At 41.4% G+C, this 22,982-nt stretch overlaps 2 protein-coding genes across 2 annotated transcripts in view; one reads left to right on the forward strand and one right to left on the reverse strand.

The window, feature by feature from the left end:
* WDR3 (WD repeat domain 3) overlaps positions 1-5,564 on the reverse strand; it is a 37,749-nt gene extending 32,185 nt beyond the window's left edge. Inside the window, exons 1-2 of the mRNA XM_040230937.1 lie at positions 5,348-5,564; positions 534-740 (exon numbers count right to left, since the gene is read on the reverse strand). Coding sequence (XP_040086871.1) covers positions 534-704 — 171 coding nt within the window. The 5' untranslated portion in view covers positions 705-740; positions 5,348-5,564. The remainder of the gene's footprint in view (positions 1-533; positions 741-5,347) is intronic.
* GDAP2 (ganglioside induced differentiation associated protein 2) overlaps positions 5,433-22,982 on the forward strand; it is a 75,141-nt gene continuing 57,591 nt past the window's right edge. Inside the window, exons 1-3 of the mRNA XM_040230938.1 lie at positions 5,433-5,681; positions 16,010-16,252; positions 17,902-18,041. Of these exons, the coding sequence (XP_040086872.1) occupies positions 16,077-16,252; positions 17,902-18,041 (316 nt within the window). The 5' untranslated portion in view covers positions 5,433-5,681; positions 16,010-16,076. The remainder of the gene's footprint in view (positions 5,682-16,009; positions 16,253-17,901; positions 18,042-22,982) is intronic.

Genomic DNA, 22,982 nt, shown 5'->3' on the forward strand with positions numbered 1-22,982 from the left:
CCCATTCCAGTATTCTTGCCTGGAAAATCCCATGGACAGAGAAGCCTGGCAAGCTAGTCTATGAAATTGCAAAAGAGTCAGACATGACTTAGCGACTAAAACAACTATAACAATTCTACAATTAGTTCTGAAGGCAAGTAGAAGTTGAAAAGTGGAGAACTGGCAGAGAAAAACAATGAATAAAAATGAAAAACAATGCTGGGAATAATGATTACAAATAATTACCTGGAAACATCACTACAAAGAAATACCTAAGAGATAAGCTCCTATTTCGTTGTGCTTTTCAGAGTTTAGTGTAGAAGAACACAATAGAATCTTTTCCACTGTGTAAGAACACAAAAGAATCTTTTCTATTGTCTTCCATTTCACAATACAATACCTGGCTATTCAGATCCAAAGATTTAAAAAAACAATTTCTAGAGGCACACACATTAAAGAAAAAAATCTGTGCATAATAAGACAGACCTCTCCCACTTCTGCCTCCGCCCTCAAATACCCATAAATAGTATCAACCTGGATGACTGCTGGCTTACCTTCTCTCCTTTCCTTAAGTCCCAGATGAAAACATGTTCACAGGCTGGTACTGCCACATAGCGTCCTTTTTCGCCACGAAGTGTCACAAAGACAATGTTACCTTTTTGGCTGCCAATAAGGCCAAAGACCGCACTGGCAACGTAGCGCAGGTACTGCTTGGTGAGTCCCATGTTTTAACATCTGATACCCAAGTGAGGCAGCTGCACCTACAAACAAAGAAGACTCAGTACTTCAGGCACCTTGGTTCTGCTGAGTTGGTGAACACCAGCTATTCATCACGGAGAAGGCAATGGCACCCCACTCCAGTACTCTTGCCTGGAAAATCCCATGGATGGAGGAGCCTGGCAGGCTCCAGTCCATGGGATTGCGAAGAGTCAGACACGACTGAGCGACTTCACTTTGACTTTTCACTTTCCTGCATTGGAGAAGGCAATGGCAACCCACTCCAGTGTTCTTGCCTGGAGAATCCCAGGGATGGGGGAAGTGGGCTGCCGTGTATGGGGTTGCACAGAGTCGGATATGCCTGAAGCCACTTAGCAGCAGCAGTAGCAGCAGCTATTCATCATGTGCTTCAAAAGCCTTTGACCCCGTGGCTGCTAAAGCTTCATTTACTCTGAATCTACCATTGACATAAACTACCTGAACAGCTTCATTTTTTATTCACAGGTGACTCAACATGTCATCTCTCATTCCTCAAGTTTCAATTTGGTCACACCGTCATGCCCACCTCACTAATATCTGACAGTTGTTTAGGCTTCGGTGCACCTGAACAATTTGCTTCTGCCCCCCAGGTTCAACTACCAAAGATTTTACACTGAGATTGACAGTCTCAGACTGAAAATATTTATTAATGAGCATTTACTGTAAACCTATTAATAATTAGACAGGCACTGATCTCGATGCTAGAGATATGGTATTGAGCAAAACAAAACTGCCTCATCTCGTGTCACTTATCTTTGAGCGCAGCAGCTCTAAAACTCCAGAATGTATCTAACTCACCCAAGCGGCTATGAAAACAGTAGGAACCACCTCCACCTCTCCTCCCTAGTGTCTATATCTGATTCAGTAGGTCTGGGGTGGGGCCCAAGATTTTTCAAGTCTGACAAGTTCCCGAGTGATGCTGCTGCAGTTCCTCATTTTCAGAAGTACTGTAACATGGGTAGGTTGATCCTTGATTTCCAAATCAGGGCAGCCACCTTCCCTTGGAACAGAAAAATAATACAAATTGCACACTATCTTTGACAGATGCCGTTGTTCCTGTGTGACTGAGGAGGACACTATGTGTGTGCTGTGTGATAGCTGCTCATCATATCCGACTCTTTGCAACCCCACGGGCTGTAGCCCACCCGGCTTCTCTGTGAACACTGAAGTGGATTGCCATGTCCCCCTCCAGGGGATCTTCCCAACCCAACGATCAAACCCAGGTCTCCTGCAATGCATGCAGATTCATTATGGACTGAGCCACCAGGGAAACCCAAAACTGCCAAGTCACACAATACTCCCCTCCATCTGCCTACTGTTTATAGAAAAACTTTAGTCTCCTAAAGTTCGCTGAGTTCCAAAGAGCAAATTTAATCAAAAGTGAGAAAATGAAGAAACAAAGAAATTAATCAAGACAAAATATTAATAATTTAGCCATTAAACAAAACAAGGACCTTTAGTTTCTTCTCAAGGGCTATACAGATGATACTGAGTCATATCCTTGAGCTATTTTTCAGATATTAATATTCACCAGGAGGAAGAAGTTAACTGCATGCTGACCACCAGCACTTACACCCCAAACTGGCTGACTAGGTTGATGGTGTTGACTCCCAATTACCATTCCACCAGCTGATTACACATCCCACCTCCTCTCCCTCATTTTGTCTTTAAGAACCTTTCTTTGAAAGCCAATTGTGTGTGTGCGCGCGGGCACATGCGGATCACCTCCCCCGCCCCCCCAACCCCACCCCACCGCACATTCTCCTTGTTTGGGCTCGCAATATAAATGTTGCACTCTCCCTCAGCACAACCCTATATCAGGAGGTTAGCTTGAGTGCTCATGGGTGAGCGGATCCAAGTTTGGTTTGGTAACAACTGAATCAAATTCACTGAAACACTTGATTATGGAGGAAAGAGACAACAGGTGGAGATAACAAGCTTGTCTGTTGTATGGAAATATAAAAAGTATTCCCTGAAGCACCTGTGCAACTAAAAACCACAATACTAAACAGTTTTCAGAGCTGTTTTTTTGTTGGTGGTGGTGGTTCAGTTTGGTTTAATGCTACAGGGTGTCTCTTTCAGAGTACAACCTCTTGTTTTAGTCTACTTTAACAGGGAAATATTCAATGCTTTTGCTAATATTCCTCTTCACTGATATTTTAATGACCACCCACTGGCTTCATTTTTCTTCTAGGAAACAGCATCAGTTCAGTTCAGTTCAGTTGCTCAGTTGTGTCCGACTCTTTGCGACCCCATGAATCACAGCACACAAGGCCTCCCTGTCCATCACCAACTCCCGGAGTTCACTCAAACTCATGTCCATTGAGTCAGTGATGCCATCCAGCCATCTCATCCTCTGTCGTCCCCTTCTCCTCCTGCCCCCAATCCCTCCCAGCATCAGAGTATTTTCCAATGAGTCAACTCTTCGCATGAGGTGGCCAAAATACTGGAGTTTCAGCTTTAGCATCATTCCTTCCAAAGAACACCCAGGGCTGATCTCCCTCAGAATGGACTGGTTGGATCTCCTTGCAGTCCAAGGGACTCTCAAGAGTCTTCTCCAACACCACAGTTCAAAAGGACCAACATAAAGGCAGTTAAAAATGAAGGAAAAATACTATTAACATGGCAATAATGCTCTTAACCTCGGCCATTTGATCAGTTCTTTCCCAGTTCATCTTACTCTCCTGGCCCCAGTGCCTTAACTGTAACTGTTTTTTGGAAGTCCCTGGCCATCTACCACAGCATTTTCCCTGGAGAATTCATATAGCATGCCTCAGCCCAGGGACTCCGGCATTTCTATTTCCAGTCCTGCCCACAGACGTAATATTAACTACAGAGCTCTGAGAACTTACCAGACATCTCCATCCAAATACCTTACACTGTCACATTTAGTATGTATAAAAACAAACCTAACTTGCTTCCTGAACCCTATTCATTTTTTTCTGGCTCTGTGACACACAACTCTCCAAGCCATTCAGGTGCAAAACTTTGCAGTAACCTGAAGTGACTTAGCAGCAGCAGTGGCTCATTAATAATATTATTTAAGCAACCAATACGTTAAGAGTGCTTACTATCTGGTAACTAATACATAAAATGTATATAACTGAGTAAACATGCAGATAATTACATATAGTAGTTGAGTTAATTAAGTGGGTTAATACACGTAAACTGAAAGTCACTTAGCTGTGTCCGACTTTTTGCGACCCCCATGGACAATACAGTCCATGGACTTCTCCATCAGAATACTGGAGTGGGTTGACTTTCCCGTCTCCAGGGGATCTTCCCAATGAAGGGATCGAACCCAGGTCTCCCTCACTGTGGGTGGATTCTTTACCAGCTGAGCCACAAGAAAAGCTGGAGAAAAGCAGAGTGGGTAGCCTATCCCTTCTCCAGGGGATTTACCCAACCCAGGAATCAAACCAGGGTCTCCTGCATTGCAGGCAGATTCTTTACCAACTGAGTAAAGGCTATCAGGGAAGCTCTAATACATGTAAAGCACTTTTAAAAGTCCTTCACAATTACCTGGCACAGTACTATTCTTACCCCATTTTACAGACAAGGAATCTAGGCAAAGAGATGCGAAACAGCTAGGCCAACATCATTCAGTTGGTTTTAAATGCCAAAGCCAGGTTAGAATCTAAACTCCAACAAATTTCTTCTTTTAACCACTAAACTACTTCTCTTTGTCTCTGTCCTCTCTCTTCAGAAACTGGTTTCTCTGAAGTGGTATCCTTTCTCTCTTTCCACTTCTTTCTGTTTCAGCTCTTTATCACTGGGTTCCGGCACTAATTTTCTAGGTAGCACTCCCACCTCCATGTTTTTCATTCTTTCCTTTTTAAAAGTCATTAATACTACCTGACTAATCTTTTCAAACATGCTGCTCCTACCCCGAAGCCCTTTAAGGGCCAAACTACAGTTCCCAAGAATTCATCCTACCTATTCCTCTTTACATCTCGCATAACCTTGTCTGTCAGGCTAGTTGGTTTCCCTCCTTGTCCTGTTACCTTGCCTTCCTTCACACGGTACTTAGAATAACGTGCATTCTCCCGTCTACCTAAGTGTTTTCCTCTGAGACCCACTTCCTTCGAGGCTAAAGTCTTTGTATTGTATCAATACTTCCACGATCTTTCACACAACTTAGTACTGGTCACTTGTGTCTCACATGCATATATTTCTACTCTTTTGGGGGACAGTTCACAACTTAACCTTTCTCTATGCTCCTTTCTCCCTGCTTCCTAATCCACAGTACCCTAAAACATGCTTCTAAGATGCGCTGCAAGGCTGGACCGCAGTAACAGACCTGTCAGACGTCTAAACCAAATCTTTAGACAGGAGAGGCTGAGGTGGGGGTTCCGGACACCCACCACGCCGCCAGAGCATCTTTAAGCGAGCCCTGCAGGCGCCGGTCAACTCGCTCTACACATCACCGGTGAACCTCGGGCGTTCGTCCGCGCCCTCCCAGGACGGCGGTGGGGCACTCATTCACCCTCAAGACCGGCCCCAAATCCCCCTGCTTCGTCTGCTGCTAGGACCACGAAGGCCTCTGCCGGGACCAAACAAATCCGAGGAGCCGAGCAAAGGCGTTCGACCGCAGCGCACCTACGGTACCTACCTAGGACTCCACGCGGCTTGGAGCAGATTAAACCCGCCCACCGAACGCACCCCTTCCGGGTCCGCTCACGGACCCTCTTCCGCCCAACGTTCCCTTCGCCTTCTGGGGGAAATGACGTAAGAGCCGGGCTCCGATTGGTGAGCACCAGCCGGGAGCGGAAGGCGGTGTTTCGCAGCTCACGGCTCCTGCAGCTGGTCATTCCAGCCTCTTGGGACTTTGGCTCGTCTTACCTGCCTGACGCCTGGCAAGGGCTGTCCGGCGATGCAGCTCGGCCACTCTCCACGAGGAACTTAGCCCGTCACGCCTGCCACCCGGATGGAACCACCGGAATGCTGTGAGAGGCGGGACGGAGGCTGGGAGGAAAGGCGGGGCGGAGCGGGCCGGGGGCGCGGCGGGCGGCGCGCGGGACTTGGCCCCGGCTCTGGGAGCCGGAGGAGAAGGCTGGTTCTGTCCGTTCTCTGCAAAAAAAGAGCCTGGTGCTTCTCTTGCTGCTGTTGCTCGGGTTCCTCTCGCCCGAGGCGCTGTCAGGACAAGTTACCCACCAGAATATAGAGGTGGGCAGAGCCGAGCACGAGGAGCAGTGCTGCTGTTGCCCTCGGGGAGACGCGCGCCCTGGGGTGCAGATGAAATTGGGTGGCCGGGTGCCCTGCTGGTTGTAGCTCCAGAGTCGAGTCTGTGTGGGCGCCCGTGTAGACTGGGCGTTCCACGAATCGAAAGCCCGGCTGGAATCAGAGCTGAGTAGGCACCGAGCCCAGGATGCTGAGTTGTCTGGATCCCCGCAGTCCCTGGAGTGACATTGGTCTGGCTTTCGGTTTCCGCTCCCTGGCCGCAGGAGGGGGAAGTGACCAGCGCTGACTCCTCCTTGCTTGATAATTGAGGCTTTAGGTGCTCTGTTACCAAGTCGGAATTAGCTTTTCTCTCTTGTAGTTCCGTCCGATTTATTCTTGGGCTGCCTAGGAGTGTTCTGCACAGGAAGGCGTTCTGATGTCTGTAGCTGTGGAAAATTAGAGTTAACATAGAGGTATATAAAATAAGACTGTCCGTCACTTACTGTACAGAATAGCTTCAACCAGCCTCGAAATTAGACTTTTACCTATATTATCTGATTTTCTTCCGGCGTGTCTTGAGTTTTTAAGACATGATCACCTAGTCCGCCGTATTCAAGAAAATTCCCATAGTAAAGAATGGGTATGATCAGGCTGTAAATAGACGTAAAAGTGTAGGTGTTTGAAAGAAGCTTACTGTGATGAATGAGAAGGGAAGTAATCGTAGCAATAGACTATTATTTCAGTAAGTTTGATGAGGAATGGAACCTTTAGGTGATCGTGTATGGGAACCTGGGCTTCCCAGGTGGCGCTAGAGGTAAAGAACCCGCCTGCCGGTGCAGGAGATTTAGGAGATGTGGTTTGGATCCCTGGGTGGTGAAGATCCCCTGGAGAAGGAAATGGCAACCCACTCCAGTGTTCTTGCCTGGAGAATCCTCATGGTCAGAGGAGCCTGGTGGGCTCCAGTCTATGGGGTCACAAAGAGGCGGACAGGACTGGATGGAGGTATGGTTAATATGTCTTAAAGTGATGTGCATTATATTACATACATGAAAATGTGTGTATTTATATATATGAGAAATAAATGTGATTCACTAGTCTAGATTCAGTCTCGATGATACCCCTTGGATTATCTGATTCTAAGAAATCTATTTTGCAGTTGTAAATACTAAATAGTTTTGTCTATAGACATAGAAATGTCTCTTAAATGTTCGATTTTGCCTCATATACTTTGGGTTCAGTATTCTTGATCTATTAATGTACCTGATTTATGGGCCTCCCTTTATCAGCTATCTGGCAGGTTCCTTTATGAGTTAAAATCTTAAACCATGTTCATTTTTGTATTTGAATGAGTCATGATTTTCTCTCTTAAAAATTAATGTTATTAAATATTATGGGGAGGGACAACCACAAATAGAAAAAGTAATTTTAATAAAAGTTGTTTTAAGATCAACTATGAATGAATGCTAAGATAATGCATCTTATAAATTCCCAATACACCACTTCAAGAGCATCAACTTAGTTTTCAAAGTTTCAGAATTGCTCAATGTATTAATATTGTAATTGAAACATAGTAAAGTTCTTTTAATATAAAGTTGGTAGTACTGACTCACCATTGGAGCTTGTGCTTTGGCTGGTTTTGAATGATGGTGTTAGATTTGACCTGGGCCACCAACACAGCTTAGAAATATTTTTGTTATACTGTATTTATTGTTGACATAATTTGACTGCTTCCATTTGTTCTTTTGTTTAAAAAAATCATTCTTTACATTTGCATAGAATGATTCTCAAATATAATAGATTTGGTGTTGGGGTAGGGGTATTATGCAGAAGTATCTAATGTATCCTGAAATTTTAAATATTGACCTACAAAGATATAAAGAATGGTAAACTTATAATTTATGCAAAAACAGTGAAACAGAGCTGGTAATTGGTCGAAATCAAAAGCACGGACCAGCAACTCTGTACTTTTATACAGGCCGCCTAATCAGTGTAAGCATTTTGAAGAACAAGATTTGGAGTTCTTTTCTCTTTTAAATGATATAGTTTTCTCCTTATTCAGGCAAAATATTGGGTTTTTTTGAGACAGTGATCTAAGATGCTCTGCCTGATTCTGCCCTGTCTTGAACATTAAAAATCTGATCTCTCTAGCCAATCCAGTTATTCTTATAAAGCACTATTTAGAGGACTTCTTAAACTAGAAGATGACAAGATTTTGAGAAAAAAGACAAACTACACTAATAAGAACTGTTTATACTCATTACAAATTTGAATTATAAAAGGTACATTGTGAGTTCTCTTTATACTCATCTAGGCAGGTACTGAAGACAACCCTTAAGATAGTAGTATGGCTAAGGAAGTAGGTCTGATTCTGGAATCTTCTGTTTGTTCTAGGTAAACTTTCAGATTCTGGGACATAAAACTCTTGCTTCAGGAGCCTTTTTACTAAGGTTTTGTGTTTGCTTATGAACCTATTTAAAATACAGAAATGATCAATTGATTTTCAGTAGAAAGTCCGCTCTTCTTTAATGCTTTCCGAAATTCTGTATGTGTGTGTCTGCTCAGTCATGTCCGACTCTTTGAAACACTGTGGACTGTAGCCCACCAGGCTCCTCTGTCCATGGAATTTTCCAGGCAAGAATACTAGAGTGGGTTGCCATTTCCTACTGCAGGGGATCTTTCTGACCCAGGGATCAAACCCGTGTCTCCTGCACTGGCACATGGATTCTTTACCACTACGCCAGCTGGGAAGCCCCCCGCTGAAATTCTGTATACAGCCGTAGATTATTATAGCCTTTCTCTCCTCTTTCCATCACCTGAGCACTCTGTATTCTTTTAATCAGTGGGATTACTAATTGAGTCTGAAACCGTCAGATTTATTTCCAGATCAGTGCTTGTATGAGCTCATGTACTCACAGTTTGGTAAAAGGGTGTTTATCTTTCTCAAAGGAGTCTGTGATCCCAAGAATGTTAAGAACCCCTGTTCCTGAAGGATCAGGGATCAGTTTGTCCTGACTAGCTTGGCTTTGCTGCTCCATTTGCTTTATTGCCAAGGTGTGTGTGTTGAGGGAAGGGGGGATTTAAATCTCTTTTTAATGAGAAAAATATGTTTCTATTTAGAGACGGAACTGAAAAAGAATTCACTCTTTGTTAAATACCATGACACTTTCATATAATACCATTGAACTTTGCCCTACAGTAAGAGCTCTGAATATTTCCTACTACTCATTTATATTGTACTGACAAGATGGTGGTTGGAGATATAGGAGAACCACTGAAGTGTACTATCAAAGAAGATAGTAGAGTTTCAAGAAGGGAATAATAAATAGTAGATGCAGCTAAAATTTAAATTAGCTCTTGGACTTGACATTTGGAGAATTATTGTTGACCTTGAAGAAGCAGGTTTAGTGTTACAAAGATGGAAGCAGAGCTGCAGTGGGTTTAGTACATGGAGGAAAAGAAAGTAGAGCTGTGAAACAGACTATTCTTAAAAAGTGAAATGTGGAGTTTGTTGGTATTCTGAAGAAATGGGGTAGGAAAAAAAACTGGAGTAGGAGACTCGGGAAGGAGAGATCAGATGTTGTGAAGGGAAACTCGATGTTATTACCTTCCCTTAGAGGAGATCTAGTCAGTAAAAGGCTTAAATGAAGGTGATTTGGCGAGCTTAAAAGTGTGAAATACACTGAAAATCCCTTGCAAGTTGAAAAGAGTGAATGAAGATAGAGACATTTCGATTTGTAGAGAAGGTGATTTGAACACTGACTTCTCTTTTCTGAGAGCATCAGGAAAAGAAGAGAGGCAATATGATATGATGTAATGGAAATGACATGGGTTTTATTGTCAGCTGGTCTTCGATCTGGATCTCAAGGTACTACTTACTAGTTCTGTTACCTTGAGTTGGTAATTGAATCTCTGGTTCTTGAGGCCCTCATTGTAAAATAAGAGTTTTTCTGAACTGTGGTGTTGGAGAAGACTCTTGAGAGTCTCTTGGACTGCAAGAAGATCCAACCAGTCCATCCTAAAGGAGATCAGTCCTGGGTGTTCATTGGAAGGACTGATGTTGAAGCTGAAACTCCAATACTTTGGCCACCTCATGCGAAGAGTTGACTCATTGGAAAAGACCATAATGCTGGGAAGGATTGGGGGCTGAAGGAGAAGGGGATGACAGAGGATGAGATGGTTGGATGGCATCACCAACTCGATGGACATGTGTTTGGGTGAACTCCGGGAGTTGATGATGGACAGGGAGGCCTGGCGTGCTGCAATTCATGAGGTCGCAGAGTTGGACACAACTGAGTGACTGAACTGAATACCTACTTTGTGGGATTACTGTAAAGATTAGAAAGCATATTTCTAACAGATCTGATACCTCGTGGCTCACCATACCTTCCATAGAGGCCTTCTTTTGTTTATTTAGTGTCTTAGGCTTTTTGGTACCTTAAGGCTCCCAGACGTCCTCTTTCTGCTGTCTCTAGAACTCTTCTGCTACTTTTGGTCTCAACGCTCACTTTCTGCTTCTTCAGCCTAAAGAGCCTCCCCTTCTTTGTTGTAGCAATATGTATTGATTGCTATGATTATAAGTTTGTGTGATTTTTGTGGGGCTGTCTTTTCCACTAGAGACTCAGCACTTAACAGTGCTTGAATAAATGAATGCCTGGTACATAATAGGCAAATAAGCATTTATTACCTCACAGTTTTATGGGTCAGGAATTCAAAAGTTGCTTAGTCGTGTGGCTCTGGCTCAGGGTTTCTCATGAGGTTGTGGTCAAGATGTCAGCTGGGGCTGGAGGATGCAAGGTGATTCATTCCTGTGTCTGGCAGTTGATGGTGGTTGTTGGCAGGAACTCAGTTTCTCCACACAGGGGCCTTTTCATGAGCTGCGTGAGTGTGTCCCCACATCATGAGAGCTCACTTCCCCAGAACAGGCAGTCCAAATGAGCATGGCGGAAGCCACAATATGTTTTATGATCCATCCTTGAAAGTCACACGCTGTCGTTTCTGCAATATCCAGTTGGGTACATTGGCCAGCCTTATTCATAAGGAAGAGGTCTACACGGGGGCATTTATATCAGAAAGCAGGTATCATTGAAAGACATCTTGAAGGCTGTCTACCACGGATGCTGTGTGGAGTAGCATAGTCATCCAAGAATGACTCAAACAGTTTTCTCTCAGTGTTGATGGAGGGCCCAGCTGACACAAGAAAACATGCGTTTGTTTTGGCAGCAGAGAGAATAATTTCTGATTTTTCTTTCCCTAGAGGCAAAGGAGCAGAATCAGAGAAAACAGATGTTGGGTTGATCTAGGTGTTTTAGGGATTAACAAATCATTACAAGGGCAGACAAATAAGAGTGTATCTTAACTCAGCAGTTTGTGTCTGGTTTATATGGTGCTTGTCAGGGAATCTTTGACAGTGTCTTGGTCTTTGCCACTTGTGAAAGCATCTGTATCTCAACAATGGTGCAGGTGATTTTCATATTGACTGAGGTTATAACACGCAGCGCTTACTGTGCCTCGCTTTGTGCCAGGTGGTGTGCTGTGCAATTTTACAGATGATAATCATTGAATCCTCAAAAAGAACTGTCAGTTGACTCTTTTAGAAATAAGAAAACTCTTGTTCAGAGTCAAGGATCATAAATTATTAGGTGGTAGGTCTTAGACCCAAACTCAGGCCTTCTGATTAACAGAAGTGTTAAGTGTTAGTCAGTCATGTCCAACTCTTTGTGACCCCGTGGACTGTAGCCCATCAGGCTCCTCTATCCATGAAATTCTCTAGACAAGAATACTGGAGTGGGTAGCCATTCCCTTCTCCAAGGGATCGTCCCAGCCAGGGATCAAACCAAAGTCGCCCTCATTGCAGGCAGATTCTTTACCATCTGAGCCACTAGGGAAGCCCAGAGCCCAGGCTTTTACCAACCTACTTCTACCTCAAAGCACAATTTCATGTGGAAATTTTTACCTTCAGTTGCTCAGTCGTGTCCGACTCTTTGCGACCCCATGAATCGCAGCACACCAGGCCTCCCTGTCCATCACCAAATCCCACAGTTCACTCAGACTCACATCCAATTGAGTCAGTGATGCCATCCAGCCATCTCATCCTCTGTCATCCCCTTCTCCTCCTGCCCCCAACCCCTCCCAGCATCAGAATCATTTCCGATGAGTCAGCTCTTTGTATGAGGTGGCCAAAATACTGGAGTTTCAGCTTTAGCATCATTCCTTCCAAAGAAATCCTAGGACTGATCTCCTTCAGAATGGACTGGTTGGATTTCCTTACAGTCCAAGGGACTCTCAGGAGTCTTCTCCAACACCACAGTTCAAAAACATCAATTCTTTGGCACTCAGCCTTCTTCACAGTCCAACTCTCACATCCATACATGACCACTGGAAAAACCATAGCCTTGACTAGACTGACCTTTGTTGGCAAAGTAATGTCTCTGCTTTTCAATATGCTATCTAGGTTGGTTATAACTTTTCTTCCAAGGAGTAAGCGTCTTTTAATTTCATGGCTGCAGTCACCATCTGCAGTCATCTTGGAGCCCCCAGAAATAAAGTCTGACACTGTTTCCACAGTTGCCCCATCTATTTCCCATGGAGTGATGGGACCGGATGCCATGATCTTCGTTTTCCGAATGTTGAGCTTTAAGCCAACTTTTCACTCTCCACTTTCACTTTCATCAAGAGGCTTTTTAGTTCCTCTTCACTTTCTGCCATAAGGGTGGTGTCATCTGCATATCTGAGGTTATTGATATTTCTCCTGGCAATCTTGATTCCAGCTTGTGTTTCTTCCAGTCCAGCGTTTCTCATGATGTACTCTGCATAGAAGTTAAATAAGCAGGGTGACAATATACAGCCTTGACATACTCCTTTTCTTATTTGGAACCAATTTTTACCTTAAAATACTAAATAAACTGGATTCAAATTGTATTATATGTACCTATCATAGAAAAAGGTAGGAACTACATCAGATTTTGAAAATTTTTTCTCTCCTTTTTGGTATTTTTCAAGTGTTCTATGAGTGAGTATTACTTAGAATTGGAGAAAAAAGTTATTTTAAAGTAAAGGTTTTGTCCTGTCATTTCACATTCAAGTTTGCAAAATGAAAGTAAATTTTTAATGGATTTTTTAATATTTTGGTTAAGTTTCAGCCTGAGTCAGTCACCAAAAGTCTGGATAATTTTTGGAAAGTGTGAATTTCTACAGAGTGTCTTTGTGTCAACACAAAGCAGCTCAGAGCAGCTCAGCCATAGACGGTGAATGTAGCCTTCACATTTCTTCTATTCAGTTGTCCAGTCCCAGGCCGACTACTTGTGAACAGATCAACAGGACTTGTGGCTGCCTCTCATTTCCTCTGGAGTAGGAAACGGCAACCTACTGCAGCATTCCTTCCTGGAAAATCTCCTGTACAGAGGAGCCTAGCAGGCTACAGGCCATGGGGGCTGCAAAGAGTCGGACATGACTGAAGACACATACAAAAACACACTTAGTTTCAAAGGCTGATTGGACAGGACTGAACATCCACTCCTAGAGAGAATTTGTTTCTTTATTTCAAAATAGCATCAAAGCAGTACTTAAATGAGAATAATCCTTTGATACAAAGTTGGGCTTCCCTGGTGGCTCAGATGGTAAAGAATCTGCCTGCAATGCGGGAGACCTGGGGTCAGTCCCTGAGTCAGGAAGATGTCCTAGAGAAGGGAGTGGCTACCCACTCCAGTATTCTCCAGGGGATACCTGGAGAATCCCCAGAGACAGAGAAGCCTATGGTGGGCTACAGTCCATGGGGTTGCAAAGAGTCACACACAGCTGAGCGACAAACACTTTTACTACTTTCATTATCTGCAAGACCTTCCTGAGATTGTTATATAAATGAGCACATTCCCTCCCACACAGTGTTGGTACAGGAATTAGAATATTGTATCAGATCTGTAGTTCATCCCATTAGTATCCCATGTCTCTCAGCACGAAACACCAAGAAAGTAGGTATAGAAGGGCATGCTTGTTTTCCTTGACTCTTAACAAACAGTAAGATCATACAGAAAAACGTCTCAGGAAGGTCACACACCAGCTGTCAGCCCCTACCTGTCTGCTCTCCTGTATGTACGTTACCAGCAATCTTTCACTTATCATATGCGCTAATTTTTAGTCCTATCCCTCCATCTTTCAGTAGCATTTAACGCTGCATGATCCTTCTTGAGCATCCCATCTAAAGTTGTTTTCTTCACTTAGCTTTTATGTCACCACACTTTTCCAGATCTTCCTTCCATTCTTATCAATCCTTTTCTCTCTCTCTCTTTTTTTTTTTTTCACTTTTGTTCTTTTCCAACCTCCAAATTTTGCCTTAGGACTGAGTCCTTGGGTCTTTTCTTTATTTGCATTCTCTGTCTCTGTGGTCTTGCCCAGTTCCCATAGGTTTAAATAGCATCTATATGCCGAGACCTCCAATTTTACAAATTTAACCTGATTTCTTCTTTGAGCTCTAGCCTCAGGTAACCAATTGCATGTCTGATACAAATACTTGAGCATATAATGGGCATTTCAAACCTAACACAGGCAGAAACATAAGGAAAAAAATACCTTGATTACTACTGCACCTGTAACCTACTCCAGTCTTCTCTTTCTCTGTAAATAGTATTACCATATATTTGCCTGCTCAAGCAGGATATCTAAAAGTAATCTTTGCTCTTTCCCTCACCGCTCAGGTGCATTTAGAAGGTCTTGTTGCCTCTCTCTTCAGAATTCATCCAGTTCTAGCCATTCCTCACCACCCTCATCACCCTCTCACCTGGATTACTCCATTTGTCTTCTCCCGGTCTCTGCATTTACTCTTGTCCCCACTCAGTTTCACTGTAGCTAGAGGAATCTTTTCAAATATTATTTATATTAATCATTATCTTTATAGGGATCTTCTAGTAGCTTGCCCTTATTTGTGTTAAGATCTAAACCTCTTATCATGACTTACAGACTGATTCATCTGACCTTCCCTTGCTCACCAAGTTCATCACCTGCTACTCATTATCTAGCTCATTCTGCTCTAACCGAGACCAGCCTCCGCACTTTTCCTGGAACAGAGTACCTTCCCTCCTGCCCTTTTGACCTTTGTACTTGGTATTGCCTTGGTCTGACACACCGCCCTAGAGCTTTACAGGGCTTGCTCTCTCACTTTATTTAGCTCTCTGCTCAAATATCACCTTTTCCTCATAATACTTATGCCTCCAGCCATTCTGTTAGATACCTGCTTGCTTGCTTCTTTCTTTTTCATGTCCTTTCAGGGAAGCATGAGCTCTCAAAGGGACTGCTTAGCAGGGACTGCTCTATCTTATTCACCGGTGTGTCCCCAGTGACTAAAACAATGCTTGACACCTAACAGATGCTTCCAAAGATTTATTGAATGAGTGAATCTACCGTTTTACTGAAACAGCTGTTTGACTTATTGGCAAATGAAGTATCCTTTTCTCATGTTAAATTTCCCATGAGCTCTCTGTGGTACTTGATGCTGTATGTCTTCCTGTCACTCTTCTTTTTTAATTTCCACATTTCTGTACAACCAGCCTCCTACCACATCAGTGTCTCATACCCTATATTCTCTAAATCATCAGATCCTGTTAAGGCTTCCTTCGTATATTGCCTCACAAATCTATGCTTTCCTCTCCTCCTCCTTCTCTACATAGTTGAGACCTTTGTTATCTCTTACTACCTGGTTGCAGTAACCTCCCTGCTTCTCACTCTCCATGTTAGACTCAACTCTTTAAGTTGTACATAATATTTGTCTTGGTATCCCTTGCAACATCTAACACTCCCCTCACCCTGCCAGTAGCAGACACTCAAAGAATGTTGAGTGAATAGTCTTGTGTTTCTGGAAAGTAGAACTGGTGGGCCATGTGATTATTTGAATGACTAATTCTTTGAAAATAATTTATGTTTAAACTCTCTTTCTTTCTGTTTAAAAAAAAAACCGTAGTAATTCATTGTTGTACGTTTCATTTTTTTAATGGACTATGTAAGTGACTGTAATCACACAATGTCCTATTGGAGCATTTCACAGTAGAGTTTTGTTTTTTGCTCTAATAGAAGTAAAGTAGTATCTATGCTTCTCTATTAAAATGGTTCTTTCTTTTCTCTTAAGCTAAAGTCCCCAGTGAATATTGAATTGCTGAGAAATTTGGGAAAAGACAAGCTGAAGTTTCCGTTCCATGGATCCCTTGGGTGCACCTTCCCAGTTTGTGGATGTGGATACACTGCCAAGCTGGGGCAACTCTTGTGAAGATCAGTTAAATGCTTCTGCGATTGCAGCTGAAACATACCAGGAAGAGACTATTAGATCACCTTTTCTTTATAATAAGGATATCAATGGAAAAGTAGTTCTTTGGTAATTCCTTGTTTAAATCATATCGTGAATATAATATGCTCATAATTTCATCTAAATTCTTTTTTTCATAATTTTTTCTAAACTCTTTATGTAAAACCTCATTATTGAAATATTACTTTTCATATACATTTACAGCTTTATAGAGACATAAGTGATATACAATAAACTTCACTTAAAGTGTACAGCTTGGTAAATTTTGACATGCATACACCTGTGAACCAGTCATCAGAATCAAGATAGTGAATATATTTATCATACCTAAAGTTTTTTGTGTATCTCTTGGTAATCCCTTTCTCCTGCTCCTCCCTGTTTCTACATCCCCAAGCAACCATTCATCTTTCTGTCACTATAGATTAGTTTGCATTTTCTAGAAATGGAATCATGTACTTTTTTTTTAGTCTGGCCTCTTTCATTCAGAATAATTATTTGAGAATTGAGCTATATTGTTGCATGTATTGGTAGTAGTAGTACACTTCTGTTTATAAAAAAACTGTTTTAAAAAGCTGTTTCTAAAAAAGCTTCATTGAGATGCAATTCATATATCATGCATGCATGCTCAGTCACTTCAGTCATGTCCGACTCTTTGCAAACCTATGGACTGTAGTCCACCAGGCTCTTCTGTTCATGGGATTTTCCAGGCAAGAATACTGGAGTGGGTTGCCATGCCCTCCAGGGGATCTTCCCAACCCAGGGGTTGAACTCACATCTCCTGCATTGCAGGTACATTCTTTACTCACTGAGCCAGCTGAGAACCCCCAATTCATATATTATACAATTCACTAATTTAGATTGTACAAGTCAGTGGTTTTCAGTTACATTCACAAAGTTGTACAATCATCACCATTGACAGTTTTCATCAACCCAAAGTCCTGTACCCATTAGCTGTCACTCCCTGTCTTATACTCATCTCTTAAGAAAGAAGCAAAAGAATGGCATAATGGTTTTGTGAGTTTCAAGGTTTTAGCACTTGTATTCAAGAACTGATATGGTATATTAGCCTTTCTGAGTCAGGAACAACTTCTTTACTATTGCTCAATTTTGTGAGCTAGTAAATAAATGTACCCACCCCCAACTCTCTGCTCCAGTCAACCACTAATCTACTTTTTATCTCTAGATTTGCCTGTTCTGGACATTTAATATAAATGGAATCAATTGTGATGTAACATAATGTTCTTAAGATTCATCTATGTTGTAGTATGAATCAGTAATTTATTCCTTTTTATGGCCAAGTAATATTCCATTGCATGGGTATACCACATTTAGTTATCAGTTCATTAGTTGATGGACCCTTGGGTTGTTTCCACTTTTTGGCTATTATGAATAATTTGAGGTGTTTAAACTCTTTAAAAACCACCTACTTTCAGCTCTGTATAACTTCTGTTACAATGTAACAGCCATATGGAAGAAGCCAAGGAATGACATGATAGCTTTCTGGGTTTCACAGTTGTAACACTTTTCATTCAGGATCTATCTGAGATGCCTTATTGGCCTTTCTGAATTAGGAATAACTTTTTACTACTGCTTAAGCTTGTGAACTAGTAAAACCAATGTTGTGAAGGCAGTGAAGACAATGTTTTGAAAGAATCAGAAACTAGCATTCTCATCTGCCTCCTCTTCCCTACACTTGCTCTTAATTATTGTTTCCTCAGGAAAGGAGATGTGGCATTACTGAATTGTACAGCTATTGTGAATACCAGCAATGAAAGTCTTACGGATAAGAATCCTGTGTCAGAAAGTATCTTCATGCTTGCAGGGCCTGATTTGAAGGAGGACCTCCAGAAACTTAGAGGTAAGTGAACTTTCTTAGGTCTGTTAGTGCTTAGGAAGCATATATTTTGATGTTTGAAGTATAGTTTTCATTCTAAGTAGATGTAGCTCTTTTGGTTGTGTTAAATTACAGCCTCTGATAAACCCACAATGTGTTAGAAACTGAATGCTGAGACTTTTACTCAGTAAAACTCTGTTGTGTTCCTGAGTTTTAAAATGACAGTTGTCATAGCCGGTTAGATTTTTGGTAACATTTTCTTGGCTGTACATTGTCTTGCACTGATAAGCCTTATAAAACAACTATGCTTTGTCTAAACTGAAGCTTTTTTTAATTGAGTTTGATATTGATAGAGAAATTTTTATATACCTCCTGAACATAACAATGTTGCACTTCTGTAATGAAATTGAATTACTGGCAAAAAAACCCAAAATGCATTTTAAGAGCAAATACATTCTGGGTTAATTCTGTACTTGCTGTTTTTGTTTGTTTGTTTTAACCAGAATGTTATTCTTCTGGGAATATTTCTTTGGAATTGGAAATAGCAGGAACCTTGTTTACTTTATTTGCATTTATTTTCTTAATTTGCCAACCTGGCAACTTTTTGTTATTGTTGTTTGAGTGTAAAGAGAATATTGTGAAATTTAGTCATCCCATTTTATAAAAACTATTTATGAAATAAAGCAATTTCTCTTAAAATGTAAACAACAAATCCCTTCTGTATAAAAGTCTTCATTTCTTAGATCACTGCCATTTAACACTGACTGTTGGTTTCTAACCTAATAAAGATGTTAGAATTTGAACAGGAACATTTATAATGTTGACCATGAAAGAAGAGATAGAGAGAAGAGTTAGATTATCTGATCAAGAAAGTAAACTTTGACCGTGAGGGGAGAAGTGGGGAAAAAAGCCCTCAATTTAACTAAAAGCATGATGCCATGAAAAACATGTAGAAATTACAAAACATATTAGGGATAAAATTGAGAAGTTCTTTGAAAAGAGTAACAGAAACTGGTCTGGAAAAATTCCTAATGGCCTCTGTGTGTGTGTGCGCATATTCTCACTTACACCTTAAATCTAGACTTACGAGTTAAAAAAAAAACAAACAAAATGAAATTTAAGTTTACAACATAAAAACTCAGTTTTTAGCAGCATATCTTTGGAGAGTCTTCAAGCTGGGGTTCATATTATAACTCTGTCCTTGACGAACTGTGTGACTTAAGACCAGTTACTTTGCCTCTGAGCCTCAGTTTCCTTATCTCTAAAAGGGGGATGATGATCGTAGTCCCTGATAATAATCCCTACCTCAGTTCCTGACATATAATGAGAGCTCAGTGAATATTTGAAAATGGAAAAAAATTATTATCATGAAGAATAAATTATGTAATGGATATTAAGTGCTGCTGCTGCTGCTAAGTCGCTTCAGTCGTGTCTGATTCTGTGCGACCCTATAGACTGCAGCCCACCAGGCTCTGCTGTCCCTGGGATTCTCTCCAGGCAAGAGTACTGGAGTGGGTTGCCATTTCCCTCTCCAATGCATGAAAGTGAAAAGTGAAAGTGAACTCGCTCAGTCGTGTCCAACTCTTCATGAGCCCATGGACTGTAGCCCACCGGGCTCCTCCGTCCATGGGATTTTCCAGGCAGGAGTACTGGAGTGGGGTGCCATTGCTTTCTCCGTATTAAGTGCTAGGCACATCCTAAGTGTTCAGTATTGTATATGGTGCTAGCTACACTCCTCAGTTGTATTGCTTAATGAATCAGTGCCAACCTGGAGAAAGATTATCAGTGATGCACTAAAGGGCTAAATACTTCTGTCCTCTTTTTAACATTTTTAATAACAACTTAGTAAATGATTACAAAGTATGACTTAACCGAATCCGTAGATGATAAAAAATAGTGAGAGAAGTAAGAGGAGAGCCATTAGGTTCTAGACTAAAGATTCTTAAATATCTGAACTGACTGGAAGTATGAGCCAAAAAATGGAAAAAATTAATAGGGATGAATATAAAAGTATTGCAATAAATTTAAAACATTACTCACCCAAGTTCAGAACGGGAAAGCTCAGTCTAACAGCTTTTCTTCGGTGAGAATTTGCTATCTCTATAAAATGGCACTATCATCAACCACCGCATTTTTCATGCAAAAAGCTTTAGGGTTAACACTTTGCTCTTTCTTTCTCCCCACATATCTGTCATTAAGCCCTAACTCAATCTTGAATCTCTCTGTTTTACCACTGCCTTCATCCTAGCCTGTGCTGCCATCATCCCCGTCTGGATTATAGTCATTGCCTTCCTCCCAACTGGTTTCCCTACATCCATTCTTTTCATAAACCTGTTTTCCACATACAGGAAGTATTTTCTTTTTAAATTGTAAATCCCTTCTTATTGCTCCCCTGCTTCAAACCATTTAGTGGCCTCTCATTACACTTAAAATAAAATCCTGACTCCTTATTACTGGTCTCCAGGGGCTTGCAAGGTCTCACTCACTCACTCACTTCCAGGTCCCCTTTTACCTTCCTCAGTGTGGCTGAACTAAACTGATCTCCCGTCGCCTTGTCATCCAGCTCCTTTTCAATTTTGCATGTGCTGTTGCTTTCTCTTAATCCTTAACTCTTATTCTTAAGTCTTTGCTTACATCTCTTCCTGAAAGCACTATTTTCTTTTACTTCAGAATTGGTCATTCTACCCGTGGTACATGCTTCCAGCCTGTAGTACTTCTCTTGGAGCTCTTAATTGTAATTTTATGAATTGTTTATGTAATGATTATGTCCCCACTGAACTTTGAACTCCATGAGGACAGGAACTGCATGTCTTACTGTCCTCTGTGTTCCTAGTACCAAGAACAGTAAAGGCATCCTTTCAGTAGCTAGTAAATAAACGAATAGACATTCCCTGGGATTTTAACTTATGAGACTCAGAGGTGATAATACATCATTTCTACTGAAAGCACTAACAGTATCAGATGCCTCATTTTATAACATCACAAGTGAAGGTTTGTTATCAGCTTAAAATAAACAATTAAGTCTATAAGATGTTTGATGTAATCCTCATGATAACTACAAAGAAAAAAACCTATGATAGATACACAAAAGGTAATGATAGATACACAAAAGATAAAGAGAACAAAATCAAAGCATACTAGTTAAAAAAAATGATACAGTAAGAGAGGACTAAAGGATAAAGGACTGAAAGAACCATGAAACAGTTAAAATGACAATAATTACCTATTAATAATTTTAAATGCAGAAGGACTAAATTCTCCAACTGAAAGACACAGAGTAGCTGAAGGATTAAAAAAGAAAATTCCAACAGTATGCTGTTTACAAGAGATTCACTTTAGCTTTAATGACACAGGCTGAAAGTGAAGAGACTGAAAAAAGATAATCCATAGAAATAGAAACCAAGAGAGAGTAGGAGTGGCCCTACTTATATTGGATAAAACAGACTTTCTGTCAGAGTTGTTCAGAAGAGACAGAGGTCACTATATGGTGGTAAAGGGATCAGTTCATCAAGAAGATAAAACAGTTGTAAATATGTACGCACCCAGCATTGAAGCACCTACGTATCGAAGACAAATATCAATAGAACTGAATGGAGAAATAAGACAGCAACACAGTAATAATTGAGGACGTCAGTACCCTACTTTTAACACTGGATAGATCATCCACACAGAAAACTAGTAAGGAGACAGCAGGCCTGAATAACACTGTGGTCCAAATGAACCTGACAGACATGTACAGAACATACCAGAACACACATTCTTCTCAAGCATACATGGCATGTTCTCTCAGGTCAGTCATACTGGGCCACACAGCAAATCTTACCAGATTTAAGAAGACTGAGATCATGCAAAGAATCTTTCCTGACGACAGTGGTGTAAAACTGGAAATCAGTAACAAAAGGAAAATGAAAAAAAATCTGAGGTATGTGGAAATTAAGCACCGTACTTCTGAGAAACCATTGGATCAAAAGGGAAATCAGAAAGCTATCTTGAGACAAGGAAAATAAAACATGCCAAACTTATGGGATGTGAAAAAGTTTTTTAAACCCAATTATAAGAGAAATGTATAACAATAAATGCCTACATTAAGAGAAGAGAAGAAGCTGAATGGTTCTATGAAGACCTACAAGACCTTTTAGAACTAACACCCCCAAAAGATGTACTTTTCATTATAGGGGACTGGAATGCAAAAGTAGGAAGTCAACAGGCAAATTTGGCCTTGGAGTACAGAATGAAGCAGGGCAAAGGCTAATAGAGTTTTGCCAAGAAAACGCACTGGTCATAGCAAACACCCTCTTCCAGCAACACAAGAGAAGACTCTACACATGGACATCACCAGGTGGTCAACACTGAAATCAGATACTCTTCACAGCCGAAGATGTAGAAGCTCTATACAGTCAGCAAAAGCAAGATTGGGAGCTGACTGTGCTTCACATCATGAACTCCTTATTGCCAAATTCAGTCCCTTGGACTGCAAGGAGATCCAACCAGTCCATCATAAAGGGGATCAGTCCTGGGTGTTCATTGGAAGGACTGATGTTGAAGCTGAAACTCCAGTACTTTGGCCACCTGATGCAAAGAGCTGACTCATCTGAAAAGACCCTGATGCTGGGAAAGATTGAGGGCAGGAGGAGAAGGGGGCGACACGGGATGAGATGGCTGGATGGCATCACTGACTCAATGGACATGAGTTTGGGTAAACTCCAGGAGTTGGTGATGGACAGGGAGGCCTGGTGTGCTGCAGTTCATGCAGTCGCAAAGATTTGGACACGACTGAGCAACTGAACTGAAGAGAAGAGAACAATCTCAAACAGCCAAATTTTAAGCCTCAAGGAATTAGAGAAAAAGAAAAATCAGTCTAAACCTATAATTATCAAAGGAAGAAGGAAACAAACATTAGACCAGAAATAAAAATTAGAAAATAAACAGTTGGAAAAAAGCAATAAAGAGTTGACTTAAAACTAA

The sequence above is a fragment of the Oryx dammah genome, unplaced genomic scaffold, assembly GCF_014754425.2.
Source record: "Oryx dammah isolate SB20612 unplaced genomic scaffold, SCBI_Odam_1.1 HiC_scaffold_28, whole genome shotgun sequence".
NCBI classification, from domain to species: domain Eukaryota; kingdom Metazoa; phylum Chordata; class Mammalia; order Artiodactyla; family Bovidae; genus Oryx; species Oryx dammah.